The sequence below is a fragment of the Trachypithecus francoisi genome, unplaced genomic scaffold, assembly GCF_009764315.1.
Source record: "Trachypithecus francoisi isolate TF-2019V2 unplaced genomic scaffold, Tfra_2.0 Lachesis_group11, whole genome shotgun sequence".
NCBI classification, from domain to species: Eukaryota; Metazoa; Chordata; class Mammalia; order Primates; family Cercopithecidae; genus Trachypithecus; species Trachypithecus francoisi.
Genome location: NW_022681456.1, coordinates 21,613,829 through 21,625,960, shown reverse-complemented (window position 1 = coordinate 21,625,960; position 12,132 = coordinate 21,613,829). Strand labels below are relative to the sequence as shown.

General features: G+C 40.7%; 1 protein-coding gene across 22 annotated transcripts in view; it reads right to left on the bottom strand.

The window, feature by feature from the left end:
- ATXN2 (ataxin 2) overlaps positions 1-12,132 on the bottom strand; it is a 159,732-nt gene that overhangs the window by 107,585 nt on the left and 40,015 nt on the right. For all 22 annotated transcript variants that reach the window (XM_033220586.1, XM_033220588.1, XM_033220576.1 and 19 more), the window contains exons 2-5: positions 3,845-3,881; positions 2,197-2,256; positions 961-1,032; positions 19-169 (exon numbers count right to left, since the gene is read on the bottom strand). In XM_033220586.1, the coding sequence (XP_033076477.1) occupies positions 19-169; positions 961-1,032; positions 2,197-2,256; positions 3,845-3,881 (320 nt within the window). The remainder of the gene's footprint in view (positions 1-18; positions 170-960; positions 1,033-2,196; positions 2,257-3,844; positions 3,882-12,132) is intronic.

The following is a 12,132-nucleotide window of genomic DNA, read 5'->3' as shown; positions in this document are numbered from 1 at the left end:
TAGGAAATCAAAACCCACCTCTTTTTGCATAACTGGAGTCCATATCTTTAAACTGTACCACAACAAAGTCTGAACATTTGAACAAAATACTCTCCATTATTTCTTCACGTTTTGGCCCCGAACTGGATTCTGTACTTTTCTCATGTGCGGCATCAAGTACCAAATCACACTAAAATGAAAAACACAAGTAAGTATTCAAAACATTTACAAAATAACATTTGTTAGGAATTCTTTAGCTCATCAAGGTACCAGTTCTTATATGCCTTTGACAAAAATAATCTCAAGAGAACCTGATAATCATATCCTTTTTCCAAGGAATATGATCTATTATCCATTCCATCATTTAAAAAATCCTCACATCTAATTGTTTTTTGTTGCTATGGTTTGTCTTAAGTACATTAATAATAATATTTTAAGAGGAAAAAATAAACCACCACATCCCTCTATTAGTTCACAATGCTTAAAAATGGTTGAGGCCGGGCGGGGTGGCTCAAGCCTGTAATCCCAGCACTTTGGGAGGCCGAGACGGGCGGATCACGAGGTCAGGAGATCAAGACCATCCTGGCTAACACGGTGAAACCCCGTCTCTACTAAAAAATACAAAAAACTAGCCGGGTGAGGTGGCAGGCGCCTGTAGTCCCAGCTACTCGGGAGGCTGAGGCAGGAGAATGGCGTGAGTCCGGGAGGCGGAGCTTGCAGTGAGCTGAGATCCGGCCACTGCACTCCAGCCTGGGTGACAGAGCGAGACTCCGTCTCAAAAAAAAAAAAAAAAAGATTGAAATATTTTAATAAGCACACACATCAAGAAGTCTTTCTGATTACACAAACCAGCCTATAAAATAATCAGTATTTGAAACTGAGGAGTAAAATCATTCAAAGTGGCTTTAAAAACTAGGTAAAGCACTGACTATGAAAATGTTCTTTTACTTTGTAAGAAAAAGAAAAAAAAGTAAAAATTACCTTCGGACTGTAGGTTTTAAAAACTCCTTCATATATACCTCCATTTTTCACTTGTACTTCACATTTGGAGCCCTAAAAACACATAATTAATTTTTCAAAGAAACAGTATATTATCTGGTCACCAGGGATAACTGTTTTCATTTTATTTTTTATACCTCATCAGGCTTCCTTCAATATTAGGTATTCACTAACAAAACAATAAAAAGATTTCAAAACATTAACAATACACGGAACTCTCGAAATTCTTCAAGAGGCTCTACTCAGAGTTTGCAGTACAAATTTTAATACTGAAGCCAAACATTTCTGACCCCAGCTATTTTGACAAAATAATGTACAAAAGACAATCAACTACTAATATTATTTTACACACACAGCAGGGTTAACAAGAATACAGTTGTCTGTTGTTATTGGTAGGGGAATGGTTCCAGGACCTCCTTCAGATACCGAATTACATTATACTTAAGTCACTTACATAAAATGTAATAGTATTTGCATATAACTAAGCACATTCTCCCAAATACTTTATCCCTAAATTACTTATAATATCTAATATAATATAAATGATACATTAATTGTCATACTGTATTGTTTTGGGAATAATGACAAGAAAAAAGTCTGTACATCTTTGGTTCAGATGCAACCTTGCATCTTTTTTCTCAAAAAAAGAAAAAAAAATTTTTTTTTTTTTTTCTTTTTTTGAGAAGGAATCTGGCACTGTTGCTCAGGCTGAGTGCAGGGGCATGATCTCAGCTCACTGAAACCTCCACCTCCCAGGCTCAAACAATCCTCCCACGTCAGCCTCCCAAATCACAGGGACTACAGGCATGCACCACCAAGCTCAGCTAGTTTTTTTACTTTTTGTAGAGACAGAGTTCTGCCATGTTGCCCAGGCTGGTCTTAAACTCGTGAGCTCAAGCGATCTGCCCACCTTGAACTCCCAAAGTGCTGGGATTACAAGCGTGAGTCACTGTGCCTGGCCTTTTTATCAAATATTTTTGATCCAAGGTTGGCTGAATCCATAAATATGGAACCCACAGATGCAGAGGATCAACTGTACTTTTACAATGAATTATATTAGACTGGATAAAGGGAGTTCTAACCTATTTCTCTAAATCATCCTAACTAAACATGATCTAAGCAATGTTACTTTGACAATCATTTATCCATATTTTAACTTCATGGAATTATTTTATTCTACCCCCAAGGCAGTTTATCCCCAATAATCTAATAACTTACAACAACTGATGTAAGTATATGAACCATCCTCATATTTGCATAGATTCCGTCAAAAGAAATCTGGAATATTAAAAAAAAAAAAAAAAAAAAAAAGACTATTAGAAATTAGTATATACTTAGTGCTTGAACATCCCTAATTCAAAATGTGAAATTCTAGAGCATTTCCGATTAGGGATACTCAGCCTGTGTTTACACTTGCATATAAAGTTAATGTTTACTTTGTTGCAAAATGTTCAGTTAGGTTTATGGTATCTTACGTGTATTAAAGGAAGATTTTGTTTATTTAATATTTTGCTTCTGTAAAGAACAGAAGGAACAGAAGGTCAGGTTTTCAAGTGTTATCAGTCATACCAACTAACGATATTTTGACTAAACGTGATATAAAAAAGCAAAAGTCAACTTCCATAAAGGAAGAAGGACACAAACCATAAGGATGGAAGACAAATCAATGGTTGGAGAGAGAGTAGGATTCACTAAAAAGTGATTTGAGGGATTTTGGTGGGCAATGAAACTGTTGTATTATCTTGATTGTGGTGGTAGTTACACTGATTGTATGCATTTGTTAAAACTCACAGAAATATACCCTAAGAAGGGTAAAGTATAAATAAACGGGGTTGGAAGCCAGGTTATACCTTCACAGAAAAACCCTGACTAGGTTCTCCCAGCATATCTGCATCAATGACAGTGCTTAAGTCTGATCAACCACACTATTCCATATTACTACTATATACGTGTGTATCTTCCTGACTCTTGTAAAACAATCTGCCTAATAAAGGCAACGTCTCAAAAATTTGTGATAGCTTCTCATTTATTTCTTCCATTACGTGGAACTTATACCTTCTGCCCTTTAGGTCCAGTTCAATTTCATTGATAACATTCCAAAATGTAGGACCAGAAAGCCAAAGGAGAAAAATGAAAGCAGCAGAAAAAAAGCACATTAATTCAAAATAAAAAGCATAAAGAACTCTGCAGACTCCACTCTTGGTGTTCATAATATGTATCTTGGAGGTTTTTCACTTAGTCATTTAGAAAAAAACAAATGACTTGTTCTTACTATTACGCATGAAAAAAATACTATTTACAAATGATATGGTTTGGTTCTGTGTCCCTACCCAAATCTTATCTTGAATTGTAATAATTCTCATGTGTCAAGGGCAGGACCAGGTGGAGATAACTGAATCATGGGAGCAGTTTCCCCTATGCTGCTCTCATGATAGTGAGTGAGTTCTCAGGAGATCTGATGGTTTTATAAGGGGCTTTCCCTGCTTTGCTCAGCACTTCTCTCTCTTCCCGCTATGTGAAGAAGGATGTGTTTGCTTCCCCTTCCACCATGATTGTAAGCTTCCTGAGGCCTCCCCAGCAATGCAGAGCATGAGTCAATTAAACCTCTTTCCTTTATGTTACCCAGTCTTGGCTATATCTTTATTAGCACTGTGAGAATGGACTAATACAACAAATAATTTTACATTTTATGCATAGAATCATTAAAAAAAAACATATGTAGGCTAATAATAATATACTTAAACAGTCAAGTTACCTACGATAAATTTCAAGAGAAGGGAATTTTTTGCCTTGGCATTTGGTCTGTGGTTAGAGATCATGTTTTAGCTACTAATTTTCCCCAATAAGTAACATTAAAGTTACTCACCGTAGACTGAGGCAGTCCTTTGTTACTGTTTCGACCTCTGAAAAGATTAAATATTATTTTTATTAAATTCAACAAGCTAAATAAGCTGAAAAATATTTCCAAACTTAAAATATAATTCCATTCAAATAAAGGAGAGGCTATCTGTGGGAGGAGCTCACCTAATATTAAGTCTAAAGGCTACCTAAGGATGGCTGTTCTACCTGTGCACTGCTTGCCTGGAGACCCAGAATGGGTAGGGGTCATAGAAGGAAGGAGACGAGAAATAATCAAACTTTATCAAAATCAAATAAAGTAAAATAGTCTACTAGAAGAAAAAAACTAATGCTAAACGTAAATTAATAATAATCATAGCCAGGCATGCTGGCATGCACCTCTAGTCCTAGCTACTCAGGAGGCTGAGGCAGGAACACCAGAGTCCAGGAGTTTGAGGCTACAGTGGGCTATGATCATTCCACTGCAGTCTAGCCTGGGTAACAAAGCAAGACCCCGTCTCTAAATAATAATCTTTACTCCCAAAGTAGCCAATCACTGTTATAAAGAGCTACTCAGAAACAAAATACAGATTATATTTTTGATTTAACCAACACAGATGACTGACACCAAGCCACTTCCCATATTTCTCCCCCATCTATAAAAGAAAAACAGGTCGTATGGGCTGGACAAGGTGGCTCACGCCTGTAATCCCAGTACTTTGGGAGGCCAAGGTGGGCAGATCACGAGGTCGGGAGTTCAAGACCATCCTGGCTAACACAGTGAAACCCCATCTTTACTAAAATTAAAAAATTAGCTGGGTGTGGTGGCATGTGCCTGTAGTCTCCCAGCTACTAGGGATGCTGAGGCAGAAGAATCACCTGAACCTGGGAGGAGGAGGTTGCAGTGAGCCGAGACTGCCCCATTGCACCACTCCAGCCTGGGTGACAGAGCAAGACTCTGTCTCAAAAAAAAAAAAAAAAAAAAAAAAACCCCAACAAGAAAAACAGGTCATATGATTACAACCACAAGAAAAAAAAAAAAAAAACTGAAAATAAGCTAAATCATTCAAAGCACTTTCATTTCTAAATAATATGTGTCTATATGTGTGGATTGTTATAACAAGTGCCTTTCCTTGCCAACTCTCTCCCTCAGAAAAGATGCAGTACACAAAATTCGGCTGTCAAGTAAAGATGAACTCTATTTTTTTTTTTTTTTGAGACGGAGTCTCGCTCTGTCACCCAGGCTGGAGTGCAGTGGCCGGATCTCAGCTCACTGCAAGCTCCGCCTCCCGGGTTCACGCCATTCTCCTGCCTCAGCCTCCCGAGTAGCTGGGACTACAGGCGCCTGCCACCTCGCCCGGCTAGTTTTTTGTATTTTTAGTAGAGACGGGGTTTCACCGTGTTAGCCAGGATGGTCTCGATCTCCCGACCTCGTGATCCGCCCGTCTTGGCCTCCTAAAGTGCTGGGATTACAGGCTTGAGCCACCGCGCCCGGCCGATGAACTCTATTTTTAAGTGAATTACAGAATATAATACAACCTAAAAGCTTATTCCATTGAAAAAGATTAGGCCCCTTAGAATAATTTAAAAACATCATTAAAGTGAAATGTTACATTTCTCATAAACATTAGTCATGACAATAAGACTGGAATCTCGTTTTAATAAAATACTCATAACACTCAAACCAAAATTCAAAACATTCAAGGAAAAGCACAATTCAGGTCCAAAAAGTCTAGTAATATGACTGGTCCATTCCTAGAAGAGTACTCTTAACATTCTGAAGGCCAGTCCCAGCTTGGTCTCCAACTCTGTCACTTTCCTTACTTTCTTCTCTCATCCAGAAAACAATGACTTGAATCAAATGATATCTAGGATTCCTTTCATTTCTAACGTTCTAATTCTGTAACTGTTTGCCTCAAACATGGCACAGAGATAAACTCCTGAAGTCTAAGGAATACGACTAATAATTTATCTTTCACAGATCTCACTACAAAAAAAGACACCATACTAAGTACCTCACATGGAACATGTCTACTCTATCACCTCTACTTTACATGTGAGGAAACTGAGTCTTACCAATCAAATATCTTGACTAAAATCATCCAGTTAATGAGCAGTAGAGCTGGTATTTAAACCAGGTATATCTGATTCCGTGTCTAAGTTTTTCATTTCTAGGTTATGCTGCCTCTTTGAAACTGTATCACAAGGAATAAACTACCTCACCTAACAGAAATTCTGTACTTTTTCAAACATCATTTGAATTTATGGCTTTGGTGGGGGTAGCAGGTGGTTACTTATAGTCTATACATGAAAGCAAAAATGCCTAAATCTTACTTAGGATGATCTGGTATCCTGGTGGTTGCTGAGATGCCAAGTTACAAAACCTTGAACAAATGCCACAAACTGTCCTTAAATTCATATGGCCTCCCTACAAAGCTAAGTAAAAGACTCAAAAACATAATCCCCTTTAAATAAGTCACATTGTTCTTTTTAGTGATTATGTGGTTACATCTTTGACTAATGAAAAGTAATTGTTTGACCATGGAGTTTACTCAAGAGAACGTATCATTCAACCAGGAAAGTATTATCATATAAAAACAGTACAAAGTGCAGAAACCACTGATTTCCACTGATCTATGACATGGTTGGACACCCAAGAAGAACGTTAGCATATCGAAGCAGTATTCTCTGAAATCCATTAAAGTCTAAATTCTTGTTTTTTTTTTGTATCCCTTCCAGTTATGCTTCACTTTTAATCTTTTCATTAGTATCTCAAACCAAGTATTTTACTATTTAATAGAGTAACAAATACTGAATTGCAATTAAAAAAAAAGGCCAAAAGCACATTTTAGACCTAAGTATATTTATGGTTAGATAGATCAGGTTTAACAAAACACTAATATCCAGGATTCTATGCTTTCAATAGTTGCCAAATATGAAATTCAAGTGTGACTTAAAATGTCAGTCAAATTAATATAAAGAAATTTACATGCTGAATGTGGTAGCTCATGCTTGTAATCCCAGGACTTTGGGAGGCTGAGGCAGAAGGATTACTTGAGTGCAGGAGTTTGAGATCAGTCTGGGCAACAAAGCAAGACCCCATTTCTATAAAAAATAAAAAATTAGCCAGGTGTGGTGGCACAAGCTTTGTGGTCCCCGCTACTTGGTAGGGAGAGGTGGGAGGATCACTTGAGCCCAAGAGGTCAAGACTGCAGTGAGCTGTGATCATGCCACTGCACTCCAGCATGGGTGACAGAGCAAAACCCTGTTTCAAAAAATAAATAACTAAATAATAATAATACAGAAGGGAGAAATGAATGGGGTTGTAAATCAAACAAGAATGGTATGAGCTGATAACTATTAAAGCTGGGTGATAGGTGTTCAGGGGTTCACTTTACCATTCTGTCTACTTTCAAACAATTTCCCTTAAAAAAAAAAAAAAAAAGAAAAAACACCTTCTGATGTAATACAATATGATAGACCTGATCAAGCTTACGGATCTACTACCAGTTTACGAGAAACATTAAGATGGAAGAATATATTAACTGATACCATGAGGTTACTCACAGTTTAAATCCAGAATGTAGTAAATGCAACATAAAAAATGACAGTTTTTCTTTTTTTTTTTTAATTTTCTGAGACAGAGTCTCACTCTGTCGCCAGGCTGGAGTGCAGTGGCACAATTTGGCTCACTGCAACCTCCGCCTTCCGGGTTCAAGCGATTCTCCTGCCTCAGCCTCCAAGTAGCTAGGACTACAGGCGAGCACCACCATGCCCAGATAATTTTTGTATTTTTAGTAAAGACAGGGTTTCACCATGTTGGCCAGGATGGTCTCAATCTCTTGACCTTGTGGTCCACTCACCTCAGCCTCCCAAAGTGCTGCGTGAGCTACCACGCCTGGCCAAAGATGACAGTTTCTTTAACAAATAAATCACATGGTACAAAAACACCATAGGAGGAGAACTTACTAATTTTAAAACACATACAAAAGCAATGTATAGGCCAGGCATCATGGCTCAGGCCTGTAATCCCAGCACTTTGGAAAGCCGAGGTGGGTGGATCACAAGGTCAGAAGTTCGAGACCAGCCTGACCAACATGGTGAAACCCCATTTCTACTAAAAACCCAAAAATTAGCTGGGCATGGTGGCACGCACCTGTAATCCCAGATATTTGGGGAGGCTGAGATAGGAGAATCACTTGAACCTGGGAAGCGGACGTTCCAGTGAGCCAAGATTGGGCCACTGAACTCCAGCCTGGGCGACAGAGCGAGACTCCATCTCAAAAAAAAAAAAAAAAACTTAATGCACTTTAAATTGCTGAAATGGTGTATTACATATATTGTACCAAAATTTAGGAGAAAAAAACTCAGAATATCTTCCCAAAGAAATTTCATTTGCAACAAGGTATAAAAGAGTTCATGATGCTTTCAAAGGCACTTGGTAGGAGGAGATTGGTAGAATCACTGGAGATAAGTGCTAAATTGTAGGTTGCCAAAACTAGGGAAAGAGAGCTAGGAGGACTCCTCCGTGGCTCAGAACAAATTTCAAACACTGATCTCAGAAACTATCCCTTCAAAGAAGCTAAAATTTGATCAGATCAGTCTGTGGAGCAGTTTATGCCCCAAAGCATCACTGAAAAAAAATGCAGGTCCTCCACATCTGAGGATCTCACACCCTCTGATTCAACCACTCGAGATGAAAAACACTTAAAAATAAATACAATAAAAACAAACACATAAAAAATATATAACAACTATTTACCTAGTATTTACACCATATTAGGTACTACAAGTAATCTAGAAATGACAAAGTATACAGGAGGATGTGCACAGGTATATGCAAATACTGTGCCATTTTATGAAGGACTAGAGCATCCATAAATTTTTATATCCAACAGGGGGGTCCTGGGACCAATCCCCCAAGGACACCAAGAAATGACTATATAGTATCATCTAGTAATTAGTGTAGATTAACAGCTGGGTACAGTCAGGAAAAGAGACAAAGCCATGCCAAAATCACTGTGATTCCAGAATGATGGTAGGCATACCCAAGGCTGCATCCCAAGAAAAGCAGCATCAGACGCGTCACACTGTACTGGGAGGGAAGAAGGCTAGAACACTAAAATCATTCAGCCAGTCATTACACAAATAAGCAAATAACAGTAACAACCCCCCCCAATCATAGGCTAATGAGGACCAGTATCCAGAGTTACCACATTATTCAAAATGTCCAGTTTTCAACAAAAAATGACAAGACAAGCTAAGACACAGGAAAGTATAAACCCACCCACTGGAAAAAAAAGTAGGCAATAGAAATTGCTTGTATAACCAGATGTCTGATTTAATAAGAACTTCAGGCCGGGCGCAGTGGCTCAAGCCTGTAATCCCAGCACTTTGGGAGGCCGAGGCGGGCGGATCACAAGGTCAGGAGATCGAGACCATCCTGGCTAACACGGTGAAATCCAGTCTCTACTAAAAAATACAAAAAACTTGCCGGGCGAGGTGGCGGGCGCCGGTAGTCCCAGCTACTCGGGAGGCTGAGGCAGGAGAGTGGCGTGAACCCGGGAGGCGGAGCTTGCAGTGAGCTGAGATCTGGCCAGTGCACTCCAGCTTGGATGACAGAGCGAGACTCCGTCTCAAAAAAAAAAAAAAAAAAAAAAAAAAGAACTTCAAAAGTGGTCACTATAAACAGGTTTAAAGAACGAAAGAAAACCATAATTAATGCAGTAAAAGAAGGTATGATTGGCCAGGCACAGTGACTCGCACCTGTAATCCCAGCACGCTGGGAGGTCAAGGTGGGCTGATCACGAGGTCCGGAGACCGAGACCATCCTGTCTAACACTGTGAAACCCAGTCTCTACTAAAAATACAAAAATTAGCTGGGTGTGGTGGCATGCACCTGTTGTCCCAGCTACTTGGGAGGCTGAGGCAGGAGAATCACTTGAATCCAGGAAGCAGAGGTTGCAGTGAGCCAAGATCCAGCCTGGATGACAGAGCAAGACTCCATCCAATAGGCCGGGCGCGGTGGCTCAAGCCTGTAATCCCAGCACTTTGGGAGGCCGAGACGGGCGGCTCACAAGGTCAGGAGATCGAGACCATCCTGGCGAACACAGTGAAACCCCGTCTCTACTAAATATACAAAAAACTAGCCGGGCGAGGTGGCGGGCGCCTGTAGTCCCAGCTACTTGGGAGGCTGAGGCAGGAGAATGGCGGGAACCCAGGAGACGGAGCTTGCAGTGAGCTGAGATCCGGCCACTGCACTCCAGCCTGGGCGACAGAGCAAGACTCCGCCTCAAAAAAAAAAAAAAAAAAAAAAGACTCCATCCAAAAAAAAAAAAAAAAAGGCCGGGCACGGTGGCTCAAGCCTGTAATCCCAGCACTTTGGGAGGCCGAGACGGGCGGATCACGAGGTCAGGAGATCGAGACCATCCTGGCTAATACGGTGAAACCCCGTCTCTACTAAAAAAATACAAAAAACTAGCCAGGCGAGGTGGCGGGCGCCTGTAGTCCCAGCTACTGCGGAGGCTGAGGCAGGAGAATGGCGTGAACCCGGGAGGCGGAGCTTGCAGTGAGCTGAGATCTGGCCAGTGCACTCCAGCCTGGGCGGCAGAGCAAGACTCCGTCTCAAAAAAAAAAATAAGAAGGTATGATTATCATATTGCATCAAATAAAGAATGTTAATAAAGAGAAATTATTTTAAAGGAACCATATGGAAATCCTCAAGTTGAAAAGTACAGTAACTAAAATGAAAAATTCACTAGAGAGCTAAACAGAGATTTGAACTGACGAAATAACAATTTTGCAGACTGAGACAGATTATGCAATCCAAAGAACAGAGGGAACGAAGTATGAATAAAAATAAATAGTCTCGGTCAGGTGCAGAGGCTCACACCTGTAATCCTAGCACTTTGGGAGGCTGAGACGGGTGGATCACGAGGTCAGGAGATGGAGACCATCCTGGCTAACACAGTGAAACCTCATCTCTACTAAAAATAGAAAAACAAAATTAGCCAGCCGTGGTGGTAGGCACCCGTAGCCCCAGCTACTTGGGAGGCTGAGGCAGGAGAATGGTATGAAAACGGGAAGCGGAGCTTGCAGTGAGCCGAGATCACGCCACTGCACTCCAGCCTGGGCAACAGAGCGAGACTCTGCCTTAAAAGAAAGAAAAAAAAAAAAGAACAGTCTCTGGCCAGGAATGGTGACTCACGCCTTAATCCCAGCACTTTGGGAGGCCAAGGCAGGTGGATCACCTGAGGTCAGGAGTTCAAGACCAGCCTGGCCAACATGCTAAAACTCCATCACTACTAAAAATACAAAAACTTAGCCAGGTGTGGTAGCAGACTCCTGTAATCCCAACTATTCAGGAGGCTGAGGCAGGAGAACTGTTGAACCCAGGAGGTGGAGGTTGCAGTGAGCCAAGGTTGTGCCACTGCACTCCAGCCTGGGCAACAAGAGCAAAACTCCATCTCAAAAAAAATAAAAATAAAAATGCTACATTAGCAAATATTCACTTGGCCATGCACAGTGGCTCACACCTGTAATCCCAGCACTTCAAGAGACCAAGGCAGGTGGATCACTTGAGGTCAGGAGTTCAAGACCAGCCTGGCCAACACGGCAAAACTCCATCTCTACTAAAACTACAAAAATTAGCCACATATGGTGGCACATGTCTTGTAATCCCAGGCACAAGAATCACTTGAACTCAGAGGCAGAGATCATGCCACTGCATTGCAGCCTGGGTGACAGAGTGAGACTCCGTTTTTTTGTTTTTGTTTTGTTTTTTGTTTGTTTTTTGTTTTGTTTTGTTTTTTTTGAGACAGAATCTCCCTCTGTCGCTCAGGATGGAGTGCAGTGCTATGATCTCAACTTACTGCAACCTTCACCTCCAGGGTTCAAGCGATTCTCCTGCCAGGGTTCAAGCGATTCTCCTGCCTCAGTCTCCCAAGTAGCTGGGACTACAGGCGTATGCCACCACGCCCAGTTAATTTTTTGTATTTTTAGTAGAGACAAGGTTTCACCATGCTAGCTAGGATGGTCTTGATCTCCTGACCTTTTGATCCACCCACCTCAGTCTCCCAAAATGCTGCGATTACAAGCGTAACCACCATGCCCGGCCTCCAGACTCCATCTTAAAAAAAAAAAGAAAGAAAATATTCACCTGCCAGGTACAATGGCTCACGCCTGTAATGCCAACTAATCCAAAGACTGAGGCAGAAGGACCACTTGAGACTCAGAGTTCAAGACCATCCTGATCAACTTCGCAAGACCCCATCTCTAACATAGTTTTAAAAAACAGTCAGGTGTTATGTGGGTGTC